Source organism: Hyalella azteca, unplaced genomic scaffold (assembly GCF_000764305.2).
Source record: "Hyalella azteca isolate HAZT.00-mixed unplaced genomic scaffold, Hazt_2.0.2 contig1289, whole genome shotgun sequence".
Taxonomy (NCBI): domain Eukaryota; kingdom Metazoa; phylum Arthropoda; class Malacostraca; order Amphipoda; family Hyalellidae; genus Hyalella; species Hyalella azteca.
This window is the reverse complement of record NW_025931612.1, coordinates 251,786-272,639: the sequence shown is the minus strand read 5'-3', so window position 1 is coordinate 272,639 and position 20,854 is coordinate 251,786. Positions and strand designations below refer to the sequence as shown.

Below are 20,854 nucleotides of genomic sequence, written 5' to 3'. Positions count from 1 at the left end.
GCAATATGCCCAACCAGTAAAGGAACTGAGTTTTGAGCACGCGTCGGTGAGATGACCTTAAGTAGTTTTATCATAGAAATTTGAAACCAATGCTATAAAATTGCCGCAAAAATACGTCAAGATTTCACTTGGTCTTATGAGGTTTACCGGCGTGAGCCAACTGGCGAGCGAAAAACAAGCTCTTAACTTCGTCTCAGAGACGAGGAGAGAGTTTTAAAAGCCTGCTCAGCGGAGACTTAAAATACAAAGCTCTTTAACTTTCGATAAACTTTTGCACTGATGCAATGTAAAACAAGCTTCTGTGCATAAAAGTAGAAATTGGTAATTTTATGGCGGTAATATTTTGAATTACATTCGTGCGTGTCGTCTTTTAATTCCATCGTTTACAGTTACGAGTTCCAAATTAAAATGCAAATGGAATTTTGTTAATGATTAAATTATGAATATTAGATCTATTAAATCATTTGGCACTCACAGGATAGTGTTTTTATTTTTGCTGGTCCTCATTAATGAATTTCAACGTAGTTTGTTAATTTATATAGAAGTATTTTCTATTTTCTTGGAGCCGCCGTATGCGATGAGGGTGACGTCTAGCCCAAAATTTTAAAATATTTGACGAAAGTTTCTCTGATTTGCTTGTGACTTGCACAAATTTGCACGCAAGTCCGTCAGTCGGCGTCGTATTTTGTTCGAAAAATAGAAGAGAACATTAGATCCTTTGCGTTCTCTTGGGTGTAGGTAGCTTTAAACGTAATAGAAATATTGCCCAGCATTTTTCAATTGCCTTCATGTTGAAAAAAAAACGAATGAATCCGCCCAACTGGGTTCAGACTTGCCGTTCGAGAGCCTCATGCAACAGCTTGGCAGCAAAAAGTGAACCAGGCAGAGCCACGGGTGCAACTTTCAAGCCATGTTAAGTCAGATCGTGCTGGTTTTAGTGTACTTATATGCGAAAAAACTATAGGCACTTTCACTGGAGGAGTTACGGAAGAAAGGCAACATCCTTTCATAACCTTTTACTTCTTTCGAGGGCCTTGAGGATACACAGCAAAAAAGTAGATCGTTGATCTGAACATGGTCAGCAACAGCTTTTACTGCCTTGAGATGAACAATTATGCTATCTACTCGTTGAATTCAAACTCCCTGACCATTTAAAAAGTGGAAAAATGAGATGAAAAAGTAGCATTCTTGTAAAGAAAAGGCGACAAATTTATTTCTTCTATAAAACCAAGAAAATACTGCAAATTGAAATAGCATTCAGAACGATGCCGGCGATCATGTGCCCTTCGCTACGTTCCGCCGTCAGCCCAAAAAAATACCACAATAGACAAAGTTTTCGATTTGTGAGTATAAATTACGTTTTTTTGTATTTTTAAAGAACGTTATTTTAATATTGCATGTTTAAGGCTCAAAATTTCAATTTATTGTAAAAGACAAGCTTGAAGATGGCTTTCATATAGTTCTCAAAACGCCCGTATCCGAAGTTGATTAAAATTCATGGATCATTACAAGTCAGGCGTTGAAGTCTCCCATACAATTGAACTGCACCAGCTTGACTTTCTGAATCTGAAGGATCAAGAAATCGTGTTTATTTATTTCTATGCATTTATTTCAGGATTTATGGCACAGTTTCGGAAATGATAATATATAATTCATATTTCGTTAAGTGGAACGTAAATGATACGTACTCTTTTTATTTGCTACGCTAGAAGTAACTATTGCGTTAAGTACCATTATATTATGGTTGTAGAGCATAAAACGTTCATTAATTATCGCTATAATGCATATCTAGAATCAAAAGTTCCCACAAAAAGTAAGGAATATAAAAACATTCAGATTTATGTCACACCTTGTACAATACAAGCGCACGTGCATGCTTCATAATTCATTAAAATGCACCACGAATTATTACAATATATACATTGTCGGTCACATTTTTCCACTTACGATTTTTCCCAAATTCAAGACCACAGAAGGTGTCATATTTTCAATGACGATATTTTTTCACACCCAAGCTTACAATTTTATATTAGAAAGATATTTAATGAAAAGAGATATTGAACATTTTTAACTAGAAATGAGAAGATTCCACAAAAAACTTCCCGTTTTTCCCCTAATTATTAGAGATCAATCAATTTTTGTAACAACATTAATATAATTAGCAGGATGAGCCTTGCTGCTAACACCGTATATTCTAGCTATAATGATGTGCCGTATTTTGTGCCCTTCAAGTGAAGGAAAATCTCATGAACAATGAAGGCACATGAAGTAACTTTCATATCCTTGCTCCGTTCCCCTGTTAATATTTATGCCGAGCTCGATCTCAAAATATTCACATCTCAGTCATTTCGCAAGCTTGAAGAGGCCAGTCTGCTTTCACAGAACAAAAGACGGCAGGCAGCTGAGAAATTGAAAGTGAATCCTGCGTGCCGAGGAGCAGATATGGAAAGGGATGAAGGTGAGAAGGGGTGTTTGTCCCGCGGCTAACTTCTCGAGCGGATATCGACCTCCACTTGAAACGACCTTGGAAAGGCCATGGAACAAATCACAAGAGTTTTTGGGGATACAAGTTAGTCCCTTTGAAAGGCTATGAAACATGTCACAAGACTATTATTGTTACAAACTTGAGCCCCTTGGTAAGGTTTCTTAGTGATAAAAGTTAGGTGTTTGAAGGAGCAACTGTTAAATCTTTGTTAGCACCTGAAATGTGACTTCTCGGTGTTGAGTTTGTTCATCATAGAACAAAATCTAAAAATTTCAATCTCTAATTCCTACATTCAATCTTAAGGGGACCGAAATAAGGGAAAAATAAATTTATTTAATCATTGGATAACTTGAGGCCCATATATCAACGAAGTTATTTCATATAAACCTGGAAGCGGATTACACCAAGTAAATTTCAACTCTAACAGAGATACTGGCGTACCTCATTATCCTCTCCTAGGAATAGATGATGAACATAAATAAACTGCAACAACAATTATTATGAGCGAAACTCACCTCGCAGAGTGATGTCAGCTGCACGATGTGAGTGGTGGCTGTTGTCAAACGCCAAGTGTCAGCGAAAGTAGAAGTTGAGTATCAGCAGGTTTCCCGTGTCAGCTGTGGTGGCTCGCGGTAGGTGGACTGACTTGCATGAATGGCACCAAAATTGTTCGTGTTTATTTTATTCGTTAAGGACTAAAAACTAACTATAAGAGTCGGGATATGAGATATTAATCCAGCTAGTATAGGGAGAGAAAATCTAATGGCCTGCGACTGCTACTTCAGTAAAATTAAGGAAAGTAAAAGCTGAAAGGATGTTACACTTGAGAAAAATTGTGTAACAAATTTGGGAAATAATTGAAGTTTAAACCAAACCACGAGCAATGATTTATGTTTTCTTCAAAGTGTCAATAGGAGTCGATGGTATCATTCGAAATAAAAATCATTTTCCGTCTCTCAGCAGAATAATTGATAATTCCTTACGTGCTGATTAAGCGAAAATTTCTTATTCATGGATGACTAGGAGACGCAGAGCCAAGCCATAACAAATCTATAATTGTGTACTATAAAAAATCATGAATATCTGAACGACGAGAGCATGAACTCATTATTGAGAAACATGACTGCATTGAATGTTTTCTGATGGATACTTTACTGTTGTTCTTTCAATCAAATGTTTTTTAAAGAAGAGAATGGAAGGAGGAAGCGTCGCAGTCGATGTCAGAGGTCGATGTCGCAGGTCGAGATGTCGGTCCGTCGGGCGTCTACTCCCATGAGTGGAGGAAGGCTAGGTCACTTAGGCCAACTCTACAGCCTATCATGCGAGGTATCTGAGATCCCAGTAAAGAAAAAATTCATTGGTTAGTTTTAGAATGCTATATTTTTCTAATACAGTATATAACTTTCAACTAGGAAAAATGTTTGTACGTGAATTTTATTTCATTTTATTTTATCCAGGGCTAGTCAATACAATTCTTTTCATTTCTGTTGATAGTATATACAGGTAAACTTGGTTAGTAATACTGGTGAAAGCTAATGATAAATTTCAAATAGTTCCTTGTCTCAATTAAAGAGTTGCACACATTTAAATCCAATTTTCAGGGGCCTGCATATACGGAGAGTCCAGCACTATGAATTTTCCTTCTCATGTCAGTTTAAACCAAATAGGCATTTTTAGTATTCCCAGTGAACGCGAGAGCCGCCTTTCTCTCTCAGACTTGGAAGCGACAAGCGCCAACCTTCCCCCACCGCTTCTGCTCCTCAACTGGAATGGTGAACTCCAGCAGGCCGTCAGTCAACAGCCGACTTGCACACTTGCAACAACATGCCAAATTCTTAACAACGGTCGCGAAGTATTCAAGGGATATTGCCAGCCAATCTAAGATAAATATAGTTTGGTAGAGATATTACTATTATATTAAGATTAAATTTGAAAGTCAATTTTAATAATAAATAATATTCATACAGAGTGCCTGCGATAAGTCTTGAAACTTAACTGCCATATCCATTCGTGTTCTACTTCAGCAAAAGTTGCGCCTCAGGAGGCTTGAAGCGGATTAATAAAATGGTTGAACTCGTAAATAATTCATGATGTTAACACCATTTACTAATAATTCAAGACTATATAATTACCCATTCCATCACATTTCGATTTCCTAGTCAATGCAAGTTTTACTATGCATCTTATGTCAATAAAACATTGGAGATTCGAGCATTAACGCACGAGGGCCTCAGAGCGTCGTGGTGAAAGTGAGAGTGCAGCGGCAACAGCAGCGGCAGCAGCGGCAGCAGCAGCAGCAGCGGCAGCAGCAGCAGCAGTGGCAGCAGTAGCAGCAGCAGCAGCAGCAGCAGCAGCAGCTGCTCGTTGTGTGCACCTTTGATCAAGACTCACCTCTCTCTCCCGCTGCTACTGGTACACAGGAAATACGTGATTATTTTTCACAAATTTACTTTCTTCTAGGTCACAGCTTTGATCATTTGATTTAAATATTATGGAGCTTCTGTCTCATTGTACAAGAAGTTCCAGAATATGGCATACAGCCATAATCTAGCACTACAAACAGCGTGCCAGAAGAAAGTGTTTCACAACAATGCATGTGTACGAATGTATGATCCTGAATTCCAACTGATTTCGTGATTGAGTAACCGTATGTTATTGTAGTTAGTAAATAATTTATATACAAATAAAATCCTACCACTCTAAGCATGCTCAGTTTGAAAACGAAAGCAAGGCTTCTGAATTTATTCATTTTAAACTTTTCCTTCGATTTTAAATATATGAATATTTATAATAACAATAAACTAGAATACGTGAGATAAAAAATTAATTTTTAAACATTCCATAAGCAGGGAAAAATGAACATACACTAGCACTGGCCTTAGGCATACAAAGCTGGCACATTATTCGAATCCCGGACATGTTTTCATGATCGTGTTGCAGTCGTAAGATAAAGAAACGTATTGCTGGCTTAACAACAGATTCATTTCTACAAGAGGAAATGACTTTGCACAAATAGTTGACCAATACGAAGGAAGCTCAAATAATACCTTCGGCGTCACTAGGATGTGTGTCGTGTAGAGATGAGTAAGTGGTGGCAGTCCATCACTCGGCGTCACTAGGATGTGTGTCGTGTAGAGATGAGTAAGTGGTGGTAGTCCATCCCTCGGCGTCTTCCCACTTTCACTAGCCGAGGTGGCGCTGGACTCGACCTCAGCCTTCCGGGAACTATAGTAGGTCATTGTTTCCACCTCATGAACCATCAACTCATGGTATTTCTACCATTGAGTTGATGTCATTGAGAAATACCAAATGGTATTTCTACTATTCTACCATACATATAAATTCCTATCACAAGGCATGAAAAATTCGCTAGTTTTTTTGTGTTTATTTCCCGAATTTTAGAACGGGTACTTTCGACTGGATAATTATTGTGCTTTCATTTTGCCGATCGAGGATCGGACACAATTGAAGTAGCTTTAACTGATTGAATAAGATCTCTATGTTGAGGATTTTTCGAGCGATATTTGATCATTTTGTGTCATGTGGCAAATGATTTTTATGAAGTTTATTTGCACGTGTCTAAAGATTGCTGTGTAACTCTGGTTAAGAGCCTCGGAATTCAACTATAGCTTTACTCTACAGCTTTTGGCTATTAACATTACAAGTGGATTTTTGGATGGTTGCTGTGGGACTCAAATGCAACGATTGCTCTATAGTACGAACGCCTCTCTCCTCTGGACTGTTCTATTTCCAGTTGCCCAAAGCAGCGACAGGTTGTCATTTCCTGCATGCGCTAGAACGTCCTTTCTCCGGGGCGCTGACCCGACTTTTACTCTCCACTCTGACCTTCCGAGGACGCAGTTTTTTCACGGATGCAATAAAATTTTCACACAAGTGATAATTGTGATCTAAAAATGAAATATTTAATATTTTATAAAAGACTATTTAATAATCAACTAAGTCGCAATATCAATATTATTTTTTTGGCAATCAATGAAATTGTGAAACCATTTGATTCTCATTTTCTGGAAATAAAAAAAATGTTGAAGTGATACTAAACTATTTGCCTCGGTGTAAAATTTCGAATCACTATTGAACATTCAATTTCTTTATCTATCCTATACCTATTTAAGAAATTTGGTGTATTTCATAGTGTATGTTTGTAACTTTGTAGACACCCAGCGTTTTGACTATCACAATTTTGTATCTCCTCTTAATAACTAACACTTCAGTTTTGGTCCAGTGTAGCTCGCATCTGGATTCTTCGGGATTATTTTATTCTGCTTTACTTTAACTTTAGCTTTTTTCTTCCTACACGTTATCTTCACGCTGGTCCCGCTATTCGTATCCCATGACTACACTCTTTCCACTTGCGTGGAATGCGTCTAACTAAATCTTCAGCCTCGATTGATTACGTACATTATTCAGCATTTCACTCTGCACTATGTCGCTGATCGTCGACATCATTTAGCTGTCTTTATGAAATTCGCTTTCTTCTCGAATGCTTCGACTTGCTACCGAAGTTCAGGATACTACTTTAAATATAGCATAGATTCTACTATATGTTAGCGAATGCTATAGGTAAAGTTAGTGTTACCCTTCATTGCGGTTGCCTAATGCCGAAATAATTCATGTGTACAAGAAAACCAACAAAAATGTGATAAATAAAATAGGCAAATTACCCATGCTGTGATACCTTACCTTTTGAATTCTCGCGTTAAGTTGAATTACCTACAAAATTAAATTTAATACTAAAATGACCATATTTCGTTTGAATTGTATAATGCATCTAAATAGTTTAATTCCTCAGGCGACGAGAGATATTGGTTTGTTGAAGCGACCGAGGTGCTGTTCATTTTAAATTTAAACATCAAAGTCGTTACTATTATTTTAAAAAATCTCTTGCTTGATTTAACTGGTAATAATTTGAAAGTAAATATTCCCGTTTCTACAGATACCCAACAATTGCTTTTTATGACAGTTTCCACAAGAAGTCCCCCATCAAAAGAATGGTTCAAAGAAAATGGCGTAGTGAAAAGAAACTGCGTTATTCTGTCGCTTTTGTTTCATTCAGAACGGCAGTGCTTACGAAGCCTCGATGCAGATGAGTGGCTTTTACACTCTTTGAAGCGGTGAACTAATTAAAGAGGTTTTAAAATGTTACTTTAGCGCCCTCAGTATTAAGAACTTTGTTTCCAGGACGTTGAGTAAGTTCACTGGAAACAACCGAAAGGTAACTAAAGGATAATAATTCTCAGTTTTAACTATAATTCGCGGATCAATGACAGGTATTTTAGTTAAACTTGCATGGCTCACAAATGCTGCTTTTTATTATGAGATCCTGTTATATGAGACAAGTTATAATGTTTCGATTCCTTATATATATTGGCCGTTATATAAGCGGCTCGAGAAGTACTATTTTCCTCACCTGCCAAAAACGTCTCCAATGCCGGTCAGCAGCCTGCAGCCATTGTAGTAACTGAACGTGTATCATGCCCGTGTGAGATCGAGTTTCTGTGTATGAATTACCGTCAATTAAACCACGTAATTTTCATGCAGAGTAATTGTTAAACATTTTTAAGGTATCGAACATTCGGAGGTGCGATCAATAATTCTTCTATAATTGGAAGTATAATTTATAATACTTCTTCTTCTATATAATTCTTCTGCCCTGTAACGAATGTCAGCGCTTACAACCGAATACGGCATATTTTAATCTTTGTGGTTACTTTTAACAGTCGTGAATGCAAGTAAAACGATTTAGTGGTTGAAATTATCGAGTCGATAGCTTCGGTCAACAAGGCCAGGGTTTCATCCTACGGTCTAACGAAGCAGCTGAAATTGGGGAGCATGCCAAACAAAAACCGCGCTTTCATTGGGTGAACAAAGTTTTATATGTTAAAGTTGTATTTTCATTCTATTACAGGATTTGAGCATTTATGATTTTACTGCGCAATATATATTTGTATGTTTAAAGATTCTGCAAACAACATAAAACCGCCATTTTAGTTTAAAAAGAAAACTTTAAACTTCCACTGTGACAAAAAATACGGATTTTTTTAGCGAACTCTTTTAGACTAATTTTTTGGAAATTGCAATCGAAACACGTAGACGATAAGAAAATTGCGAAGGTGGAAAAAGAAGCACATGAACTGTACTGGAAGAGAACATAACGTTTTTCTCTTCTGAATAAATACCTCAAGACTTTAAAGCATTGGAAAACGAGAGATTGGAAACTTGAACCTCAACTTTGGATAGAGGCAGACTAGTACGGGATAGAGAACGACAAGTGCAGGTTAGTGAAAGACAAGCCAGGAATGGAGAATGACAAGCCAGGTATGGAGAATGACAAGCCAGGTATGGAGAATGACAAGCCAGGTATGGAGAATGACAAGCCAGGGCTGGTGGAAGACAAGGCAGGAACGATAGAAGACAAGCCAGGGACGGTGGAAGGCAGGTCCGAGACAGTGGAAGACAACCCCAAAACCATGGAAGACGAGCCCAAGGCGGTGGAAGACGAGCCCAAGGCGGTGGAAGACGAGCCAAAGGCGGTGGAAGATGAGCCAAAGGCGGTGGAAGGAGAGCCAAAGGCGGTGGAAGGAGAGCCAAAGGCGGTGGAAGATGAGCCCAAGGCGGTGGAAGATGAGCCCAAGGCGGTGGAAGATGAGCTCAAGGCGGTGGAAGATGAGCCCAAGGCGATGGAAGATGAACTTGGCATCAGACACTAATCTCTTGGCATCAGACACTAATCTCTTGGCATCAGACACTAATCTCTTGGCATCAGACACTAATCTCTTGGCATCAGCCAGTAAATCCTTGTCATCAGCTGATGAAACCTTTTTCTCAGCCACCGAACCTCTTTCTTCAGCTGATGAAAGCTTTTCTTCAGTCAACGAACCCTCTGTTCCTGCCATTGAGCCAACGGGTTTATCCATTCAACCCATGCCTATCGATGGGCAACCATCAGGCTCAGGAAAGGGTGACTTCACGACTTCACTTGCTGAATGCAACGACCACAAAAATCCTTCAACCGCCACAAGCGGTAATTGCCGCAATCAGCTCTGGATTACAAATGATCGCTATCGTGCAATTCCGTCTAGCTTGCACCGTGTCAGAAAATCATCACTCACAGACGATGACAACGATAGTAGATCATCACTTTATGAGGATGACGGTGTTAGTTATTCTTCATCTCTGGAAGACGACTGCGTCAACGACGACCATGAATCTTTGCGCACCAAGGAGGACGACAAAAAAACTCCACGAAGGCAGGAAGCCGATAGTTTCAGTCGCGAATCAACGATAAACGACGACGCTGTAGCTACACAAGAAATCATTGGTGCCTTTTGTGAGGCTCTTATTAAGTTCCAAGAAATGTCTCTTCTTGATGGTCAAGAATCTGCTCTAAATTTGGCAGTCAATTCAACCACGTTTAATTCGGTCGCCAATAATTCAACTGCGTCAAATTCGTTGGCGGACAATGCAACTGCGTTAAATTTGGTGGCGGATAATTCAACTGCGTTAAATTTGGTGGCGAATAATTCAACTGCGTTAAATTTGGTGGCGGATAATTCAACTGCGTTAAATTTGGTGGCGGATAATTCAACTGCGTTAAATTTGGTGGCGGATAATTCAACTGCGTTAAATTTGGTGACGGATAATTCAACTGCGTTAAATTTGGTGGCGGATAATTCAACTACGTCAAATTTGGTTACGAATAGTTCAACTGCGTCAAATTCGGCGGCGAATAATTCTATCTCAAATCTCGATGGCATTGCATCTGCAAAGCTTCAAAGGCAGACTCTGAACTTTCCGTCGACTATCAAAGAGTTATCGAATATTGTACAACCTTCGTTTATTTTTGAATTAAGGGCAGCCTCTTCTGCAGGCAAAAGACATGCGACAAGAAATCATGAGTTCATTTTATCCAAAATTATAGAGGCACTATTCGAAAGGAAAAATGAGAGGTCGTCCCCGGGATGTACAACGGAAATACTTGAAAATGAAAACACGAAAGAATCTGCACATGTGGCTGAGGATTTGGCGGTCTCCCGAGAAAATATTCTCTTAGCTGCTTTCAATTTGGAAAGAACTTTGTTTGGTCAATCACAAAGTAATATTAGTTGGCAGCAGAATGAAGCTGCAATTAAACGTGAATCAATTTTAAAATCGAGCAGTGAAGTTGAGCAAGATTCATGCCCAAAAGACGAATTCTTGAAGGGACAAGCTGTGGCAGAACACGTAGAGACTAATAAGGCATTTGAAGAAAAATTGTTGTCCGCCCAATCACTGGATAAAAAAGTTTCGCTAAACCAACCTGTGAGCGAAAAAGTTGTGTCAGACCTACATGTGCCCGAAGAAGTTGTGCCAGACCAACCTGTGGACGACGAAGTTGTCCCTGACCAAACTGTGAACGAAAAAGTTGTGTCAGACCAAGTTGCGGACGAAAGAGTTGTGCCAGACCAACTTGTGGATGAAAAATTTGTGCCAGACCAACCTGTGGGCGAAGAAGTTGTGCCAGACCAACTTGTGTACGGAGAAGTTGTGCCAGACCAACCTGTGTACGGAGAAGTTGTGCCAAACCAACCTGTGTACGGAGAAGTTGTGCCAAACCAACCTGTGTACGGAGAAGTTGTGCCAAACCAACCTGTACTGTGGACGAGGAAGTTGTGTCAGACCAACCTGTGAACGAAGGAGATGTGCCAGACCAACCTGTGGACGAAGAAGTTGTGCCAGACCAACCTGTGAACGAAGGAGATGTGCCAGACCAATCTCTGATTCACGTTGTGGCAGACCAATTTGTTGGCGGCAAAGAAGCTGAGAAAAGCAGTGCTGCTGGTAGAAGTGTCCAATCAAGATATATCGATTTCGCAGGTGACTCGACGAGATTTTCCGAAGTGAAACAGACATGTACTGACGTCTCGTGTGTGGAAACTTCAACAGCAACAATTTATGCTAGAGCAACTCCGAATCCCAACTCCGCATATTTGGATGCGTTCAGGGATACAAATAACTCTTCAAATATTTTGGAGCTACTATCTGATCAGACTCGGCTGGATCAACTCCGGTGGGTGCTGGAACGAGGGCTGTCGGATGATCTGCCTTGTTTGGGTAGTTCAAGTTTATTGAAACAAATCGCTTCAGAAACGTAAGTGAATAACCTGATCATATTGTTTTAGACAATAAAATTATCCCATCCGCAAATAACTAGAGAAATGTTTTCCTTCTTCAAATAAAAAGAGAAAAGCCTTTTCTAGGATATTGTGGCTCTGTCAGAGAATGTTTTGCTGTAATATATTGAGAATTTCCAATCCTGAAGTTTAGTTGCGTTGTGTTGGAACCCAGATAATAGAAAAAGATGCTCATCTCTAACCTTTAAAGTTAACGTTTTTGCTTTTTTCAGAAACAGAGGAGTGCAAAGTATAACTGGTAATCAAAGCCAACTACTAAATTAACTAGACCAGTTGGTTCGAGATTTCCTTTGTAATCGGGAAACTGGCGAACTTGACTATAAAGTGTTGCATGGATTTGAAAATAATTGGTTGCTCAACGAGAAATTTGTGAGGCTTCTCTTCAAGGGGAGAATAAAATCCATTAAGTCGTGGTTCACGAGTCACCTCACTGACCTCAGCAACCTGACTGATCCTCTTGTGGTATATAAAGGAGTTCTCTCCTCAAAAACCTTCAATGTGCCTAAAGAAAAGTTCGTCCGAACTGTGTTTCTTCGCAAGGCTCTGCTTCTGGTGTTGTCCTGCATGATCCAACTCTATCTCTCCCAAAAGTACGGTTTCATGTTTTTTAATTAAACTAAGATTGATATCATTGAAATAAATTGTGCTAGGAAATATGACAGGATTGCCGATAACTATTTACTTCTAGATTTAAAATTTTATAATCGAAAATATTAATTTGTGAACTCAAGCTATACGTTTAAATCTACTTGTCTTGATCAGGTTCTCCCTCATCCGAGGATTTGCAAAGCTTGCAGAAGTTTGCATCGACGGAATGGCCAACCTGCAGCTACCTCGCTCGTCGTACAAGACACTCGACAAATTAGCGAATTATTTTGTCGCCGACTGCTGCGCCATCGAATACTTGAGCCTCCACAGCCGGTGTGAATTCTGCGACCAGTTCCTCCTAGCACTGCAACTACGCTACTTGCCTGCCATCAACTTGATAGCTGGGATCGATGCACCTCCAATTTGCAGTAACTTATTTATAACGAAGCTTTTTCCTTTTACATACTTTTCAAACGGCTACTGAGAGTATTGAAATAATTACAATAATACAAGCCAGACAAAACCTGCTACGTTATATTTTCATGGTTGAAAAATAATTAATCGAATCTTGTCCATTCCGTTTGTTCTAGTCGAGAAGTGAAGCTGAAAATTTGAACGGTGGAAATGTTTCCAATGCACCTGTTAATAGCATGGCACATTGTATTTTCCGTTGGAAGTTGTTAAGCTACAAATTACTCCATAAAAGCACAATATCCAGGTTCTCAACTAATCTAAAGACAGTGGATTGTTTTTTCTGATCCTGAGGACTGGTCGTTTGGTTCCATGTCAAAATCAATATTGGCATTTACAACTATGAAAATAAATCTCGATTACTTTTTATTAAATCGGGAAAGAAATTTTTAATGTTAATCTTAAAATGTGGCTTTAGAATGTCGCATGCCAGTCTGCGCATATTTTTCTTGCCGATGGATTTCATCAGGATTCGGGAACGGAGACGATGATCTGGTGCATGAAGAAGTCTACTGCTGGAGCTTTGACGACAATAAACCTGGAGCCGGCGATAGCGACTACTTCAACCGCCTCGTCTCGTGTGTCTTACTCCAGGCCATCTCAGCCGGCATAGTGCAGAGCAGTGAGCAACCATTCTATTTGAAGGGATAAAAAACTAGTGCTTCGATGGTAACGTCCACACATAATTTTGAGCTGACAAGAGTAGAGTAATACTTTTGCCGTGCACTATACTGCAGGTTTGTGTCATTTATTTGGGCATATATGGGCATATGCATATGGACCAAATAATATACATCCAGACTAACTAGTGTCTATTTGGATGATATAAGAATGCATTTATAAATTATTTCACAATTGAGAGCTTCATAGCGAAGGTTAAATGTTAATGACCTCTTGGTGAATCACTGAAATAAATTGATTGAAACGTTGCTGAGATATATAATATTTTCCTATTAGGCAAACTTTTTGCATAAATAAATAGCTCGTATTATATACAATGCACATGTCAAAAATATGAACATTGTATTGATAAGTTTGTTGGTGTTGAACTTTCGTGCAGAGGCTCTAATGGCAGCAGAATCTCAGCATGAGGTTGATGATGCTTTAGAGGTCATCGCAGGCACAATATTAACTCTTGATGAATGCGAACAGCAATCGAAGCTGGGAAGTGAAACTGATCACATGCGCTCAGTGATTTTCTTCACCAAGTATCGACTGATGAGTTTAAGAGCTCGCTATATGGTGGCTTCGAGTGCTGCATCTACTAGCAAAGTGAGTAATTCCCATCTAACATAGAACTAACGTCGATTAAACGTTATTTCAACGATTTCAACGTTGTTTCAACTTCTTTTGCTATGAGTTTCATTACCTTGAACATCACGAACCTTGCATAATATGCACTAACTTGCACATAATTTCGAATCTATTGCTTAAAGCAGAACAAAAACACATTATATTAGGGAACCGAGCCTCTCACCCCTTGCGCTTCAAAAACTTCCACGTCCACTGACGCTCCCCGCATAGCAGTTGTTCCTTTATTAATCGGAAATAATAACCAAAATGCGTATTTCCTTACGCTCATTGTTGTCAGATATTGAAGTCTAAGTGGCTACGAACGCGCGTCTTGTTACTGATTCTAAATATATGTATATATATACACGTTTATTTATATTTAAAGATTTTCATCCGCCGTGGTTGGACTCCAGCGAATTGAGACGTATAATTATCAAAGTTGTATTACTACCAATATTAATATTATGAATGATTATCATAGGGTCCAAGATCTTAACGACAAAACGACATTTGCTACCATATCCAACTTTTCACTGTTCATCATGATGCAATAATGAAACAACATGAATCTCGTTTTAAATATAGCGTTAATTATATGAAATTAATACAATTCCCTTTCATTCCCAATTAAAATTTTTTTTTGACTAGATATCCGGGACCGTCCCTCTCTACGGTATTCGTTAGCCTGTATACTAGCCGAGATTTTGAAAAGGGCTGCAAATTTGGGGAATTAAACTGAAGTTTGATTCCATCAGAATAGTCTGATTCTGATGTCCATCAGAATAGTCTCAAATTAGAATAGTCTGATTTCATAACTAAATGTTCTGCACCACATAGGCATTCACTTTTTATCAGCAATCACTTTAATCCTCACTATTTATTGTATCTGATAGCACCATCCACTGGATACATGATAAATAACTTACGAATTGTTTGGCAATTTATTCCTTGTCATGCTGGTTCCCTTGAAATTATCAGTTAGACACGATATCGAAAGCCCAATTATATATATTACATCTCGACCGAAATTTAAAATGATAAGATTTGTACATTTTCTTTCTAACAGTAAATTTTTCGAAATTTATTTTTTCTTTTTCACAGTGCCCCATAACGGACCTACATAAATCAAGCGGCATCCTGCTGAGTCTGGCCACGAGTCTCGAGAAGCGGGTCCCCGGAGTGGCCTGTCCCCATAGGAAGAAATACCAGAATCTTCTTCGCCTCGCAGCTACGCTGAACAAGGCCCGTAACAAAATCTTACAGCACGCAACCGAGGTTTGTGGTCTTGTTGGAGTCTGGATGAAATAATACTGTCGATTCGGCATGGTAGATTCTAAATGTAGACAAGAAACAGCCACAATTATGAAAGTCGAAACAATGCTGTTGATGATAGCAGACGATTAGCTCCTTTTTAAACTGTTTTCGTGAAATGAAAAAAAATCCGCGAAAATAAAACGTATTTTTTAAACGTGAAACTTAACAGAAAACCACACTAAAACAACACAGGGAATTAAATGATTACTGTAGTTAATATTGACAAATTTTTCCAAAAATAATGAAACCAGTTTATAATTTTTATTGTACATGCATGTGAGCGTAAATCGAAGTAGATGCATGTAGGTACATAAATTATCTGATCTATGACTTTCGCACTACTATCAATTATTTGATAAATTTTTACTACAGCAAATTTATAAGTTGGATTATTAGTGCGATCTTTTGCGATCTTTTCTCATTCTTCCCATTACTAATATCTTTATAGTTACTAAAGAGCCTTTGGTACAGCTTAGCCACATGCTTGCTTTGGTCTTGTCACCAGGAAGTTTGTGATCCGTCGGTTGACTATTGTACGGAACTTCTACCGGATCAGCCACCGGAGCAACCCACGGACAGTGCGGAGACGCACAAACTCCTCGGTGCCCTGGCCGGCTTAACTCATGTTTACCTCGTGCTATATAAGTCGGGGTAAGTGTTCTGATTTAATCTGGAGTGATGGTTTAAGTTAATGAAGTGTACCAATTATGTTTGAAAGGTGTTGTTGTGTTTGAAGCATAAATGTTAAAATAAATGGGGCGGATGTTTGAACGGTGCATAACGTGTCGGGGCATACATTGGTATTAAGTTTTAATGGTAGTATTATAATATTATTAACATGTTTATTTTGTTTTGCATGTATCAACACAAAATTAGAATTAAAATTAATTGTGGGTTTGAACATCGGTCTTTTTTAAAAAAAAAAAAAACAATATTTTTTTAATATTAATGGTAGTCGGTGTGAAAGGGTTTGGAATTACGACATCCAAGTTGACGAGTTGAATTCTGTAGTAGGGCCATGAAAACGAACAACAGGTTTTGCATGGAGATAACATGAATTGTTGTAGCTTAAGATTTGTAATAACTGGATGTTCTAATATCTCCTGTATCCCCTGTAACGCTGACTACAGCAACTAGCCCATCGTATATTTATGAAAGTTTTTTCGGCTGTTTAAAGCCTTGAAAAATTTTAATAACAATAATAATAAGCCCGTCTACGCGATACTTGAGGTGCCGTGATATTGCCTGGACCTGAAAATTTGTTCTTGGAGTCTGGCTGAATCCGGGGTATGGCAAAATAGCGAAAGAGTTTATCCTTAAGTTGAATTGTTAATTTTATATTGAACCTCCAAATTGTATTCAATAATACATCATTTCAGTTAGCTTCGAATTTAAAATTGGGTAATAGATGAGAGTCCATGCTATGTTTTTGTTTGAACGGGACATACTTTTAATGACGTATATTGTAAGGTTTATTCGTTCACGATGGGTTTGAAAACGCGAGTTTCCTGGAACTTCTTATTAACCCATTCATGCTATGAATTATTTTCTGAATTTCTTTTTTATTTCCTGTGAGAATATTATCACTTCTGACGGTAGTAAGCAAAAAATATGTTAAAATAATCATTTTTCGTCATATGTGAAAAATTATAGCTCGGTTCCATTTGGAACCGGGCTAAATATTTCATGATCTAAATGACTTTAGAAACATTACATCACTTAAAACCATATACAGCATTAAAAGTGCTCACTTTATCGATCAAATTCTGCATCCATCTCATAAATAATATATTTTTTCAACGAATTACTCACTTTTCTTCCCTATGATATCAAGCCATCCTGTCTGACACCGGGTCCTTATAATCTTTGAATGTTACCTAAACCGGGAACAGTCGGCGCAGCAGATCCAAACTTTGCCAGAACACAAACAAGATGTGTATCAAACCTATGCATCCACTTGTATATTTATTTGATCATACAATTTTATTATGAATCTATTTTTCCCGCTGATTCCAAATCGAACCGTTCGGCATTAATGGGTTAAAATCGGTTTCTATAAAACAAACGTACAGTAGTAAAAATTATTGCTTATAAATTTATATAGAACATAGAGCAAGTAAGATAAGTGATATACTTTAATATACTTTATTTCGAACAAAAACACTTCAAGAACTTGGAACAAGTGTAAATATTCGGGATAACTATATTTTTAAAGCGCAATTGATCATCTATTTCGAACTACCCCGGGCTAACCTGCTAGTAATTTATATTGAGCCCAGCCTATTAACTTGGGATTCAAAAATGTTTGAAACGTCAACTGTTGTAATGTAATTTTACCATTTTCAGAATAACGTCTGCTGCAGAGTTGGACAAGAAGGCTAAACAGCGCCTGCGTGATGCTCTCGAGAAAGTTTTTGCCGGAGTTGGAAGTGCAGATGCCAGGAGCCAATGTCTGGGCCTGTTCTACGAAACCTGGCATGGCTACAATGCTCGCCTCATAAGCCGAGGTCTGCTCTAAGAATATTTCAGTGAAAAAATAATATTCAAAATATTTTTTATCAGGATTATAGGCTGGATATAGGCCAATTTACAGTAAATCGGCATGAGTATAGGCTAAATGTAAAGGAACCATTCTAGCATCTTGTGTTATAAAATGCGCAGCCGAACTTTGCGGTCGAGAGCTTAAAATTCTCACAATCATTCATTTAGGGCACTTCCATTTGCCTAGAGGACATTCATGCGCTTACTTACATAATCTCTTACCACTTGACGTTGGCCCCGTAAACGTGTTGCGCCCGGCGACAAGCGCCGATTTTTCATGCCAACTACAACCTTGCAATGCAATACATTTCTGGTGTCTTCTGTAATGTTTAATGCTGCTTCGTGAATCAATAATGATGTATGGATAATAACAGATGTACTATGAACAGCTTTATCGTGTACTAAAGGTACAGCTGTAATGAACATCTGTATCCTAACGTACACCAACCTAACAGATGCAGCAGACGTGACAGTTGCGCAACGAGTGGAGAGCTTCCGTCTCTGCATGGGCGTTCTGTTGGTTCTTGCTGTCCATCAGCTAGCGGGACATACGGAAGAGAGTTCTGACGTCGACTGTGAGAAGAAAAAGAAGAGGGAAGAGAGTTCTGACGTGGACTGTGAGAAGAAAAAGAAGAGTGAAAAGAGTCCTGACGTGGACTGTGAGAAGAAAAAGAAGAGGGAACAGAGTTCTGACGTGGACTGTGAGAAGAAAAAGAAGAGGGAAGAGAGTTCTGACGTCGAACGTAAGAAGAATAATAATAAGGATATCGCCGTTCATAAGAATACAAAGAGCAATCCAACGACAAGTTTTAAAAATAAATTAATAAGAGGCGAAAAAATCGACTGTTCAGAAACCAGAAAACATTCTCAGAATGTTCTCCCTCATGAAAGTTTTGAGAAAAGTTCAGATAAGAAAGCCTTGGAAGAGCAGTCTAAGAATACACCTCTTTCGTGGTTTTTCCAAGTTATGACCGAAAAATTGCTCGGACTGTTTCCGTTCGACATCCCTTTAAGCTCTTTTATTGCTCATTCCATGCTGCCAGCTCTTGGGAATCTGGAGTGTGACTTGGAGTCTGAAGAGCCAACAAAGTTAGTTACCTCATTCACATGAACTTGAATGCGCGTAAAAATTACTTTGATTATGAGCTAAAATTTATTACTGGATATTACTAAGCCCACTCTATCGTTGAAAATCAAGTAGAATATTGAAATGCAATAGAACTGTTTTTCTTTGTGCTTCAGTCACTAATCTCTATTTTTTATATGGTTTCCCACAGCTTCGATTCACATCTGGATGACTGCCTAACCGTCGAAGGTCTGAGCGTGGCACGGCTTGTGCTTAATTCGTTTTTGAATGAGAATCTGCCTGATAAGGAATTTCGTTTAGAAACTTTCATCGCTTGGACAGAAATGGCTGCGTGGCAGAATGTGATGCTCCATTCCGTAGATGGTATGTTTGTCTATTGTTTACAGTCTAAAAAGCACTTCGTTTTTAATATGTTTGTTACTAGTCTTACGAAAAGCGAACTTCCATTCATCTATGAGTAAATAACTATGAAATATGAATGCGACTTGCTTTAGGAGGGCAAATGTTAGGATCTTCTCTGAAAAACTTTTAATCGTGTCATCAATTACAAACGTCTGAGTATAGATATGTGCTGATTTCTCGAAAGTGCACATGTGGCCATAAAACGCCTGAAATAGTTATATCTGTTATCAAACCTACTACAAGGAATCCTCTGTTAATTCTTATTATAAATTCATTACAACTTCCAGGATTAGAGTCAATCGCTATCTCGGCTACTACTGGTTTCTCGAACGTGGACATTAAGTCGCTCAGAACTGAAGAAGATCTCGAAATACTGGCAAGACTGTACGCTGGTCCCTTGATCGACTTTGACCATCCAATGGAGGCCACACTGAAGGATTACCTCGAGACCCTCACTGACGTACACGAAAATTTGTTGCATCTTTTGACCCGAGAGGACGGAGGCGGACGGTCTGCTGATCGCGTCAAGAACAAGTCAGGCGAAGATGTTTGTCTTTTGTTGTACATGAACTTTATGGTAGTTTGTTATTTTTATATATACCATATGGCTTGCCATAGGTTGACATGCTGAATTAAATGTAGTCCTTGACATTTTCTGCTAATTAATTACCTTCAGAGAACTGATCATTGGTAATTTTATGGAAATTGGTTTCCATGGTCAATATCTTAGCTTGTAATTGCTCAATTAACTATTTTTTCATTATTTCAATATCTCTTTTGTGAATGTCTGATATAACAGTGTACATAGTGGATGTTTGATGTTATGACTGTAGTGAAAGACATACGACACATTCTGCATTTAAAGACGAAATTAATGATGTATAAAGTATCTGATCAAGTTGAAGAGTTCATCACACAAACATTTGCTACCTATATTTTTAACCTCCGAGGCCATCCTCCGCTGCTTACTTTCCGGTAGCCAGCAATTAACCATACGAAGCCTAAAATCAGACAATAAAAACTGCCTCAAAAGTAGCCGAAATTGTGCATTTTCACGATGAATAATTTTCTTCTCTCTCCTCAGGCCTCGCCAAACTAAAGGCAAAATTCAGCCTAGGAAAGAGAGCCTACTGGACGTGCCCACGCTACAGACGCTGTGTCTCTTGCTCAGAGACGAGCAGCAGAAGGAAGAACCTCCCAGCGTAGCTAGCGTGCGGGCGCTCCTGCATCAGGCACACACGCTTATTGACAAGGAGCCGTTTACTTTCAAAATACTTGACTAGAGCCAAACAACTAATTATTAATTTATTTTGATATTGAACGAGTGACCCACGCACTAAAAGTTTTTATACCCAATCAGTGTAAGTAGACGTGTTGCCAGTCAATCGGCTAAATCAACGGTACATGTTCTCATTAGTTTCATTCAATCATTCAATCCTTTTTATTTTTCATTTAGCAATTTTTTCTACTATTTTAGTTCTA

At 38.6% G+C, this 20,854-nt stretch overlaps 2 protein-coding genes across 3 annotated transcripts in view; one reads left to right on the top strand and one right to left on the bottom strand.

Annotated features, from left to right (window-relative positions):
* The window catches only part of LOC108674083, a 28,505-nt gene extending 24,638 nt beyond the window's left edge, over window positions 1-3,867 (bottom strand). For both annotated transcript variants that reach the window (XM_018161985.2, XM_018161986.2), the window contains exon 1: window positions 3,001-3,867. The gene's annotated coding sequence lies outside the window, so the exon portion shown is untranslated. The remainder of the gene's footprint in view (window positions 1-3,000) is intronic.
* Window positions 3,868-11,164: 7,297 nt separating this feature from the next.
* Window positions 11,165-20,843, top strand: LOC108674074. The gene is made up of 12 exons (XM_018161972.2): window positions 11,165-11,633; window positions 11,889-12,266; window positions 12,439-12,692; window positions 13,205-13,357; window positions 13,796-14,007; window positions 15,130-15,303; window positions 15,848-15,993; window positions 17,689-17,849; window positions 18,339-18,972; window positions 19,161-19,333; window positions 19,660-19,906; window positions 20,457-20,843. The coding sequence occupies exons 2-12, from the start codon at window positions 12,241-12,243 to the stop codon at window positions 20,653-20,655; spliced, it is 2,379 nt and encodes a 792-aa protein (XP_018017461.1). The 5' UTR covers window positions 11,165-11,633; window positions 11,889-12,240; the 3' UTR covers window positions 20,656-20,843.
* The last annotated feature ends 11 nt before the right edge of the window (window positions 20,844-20,854 follow it).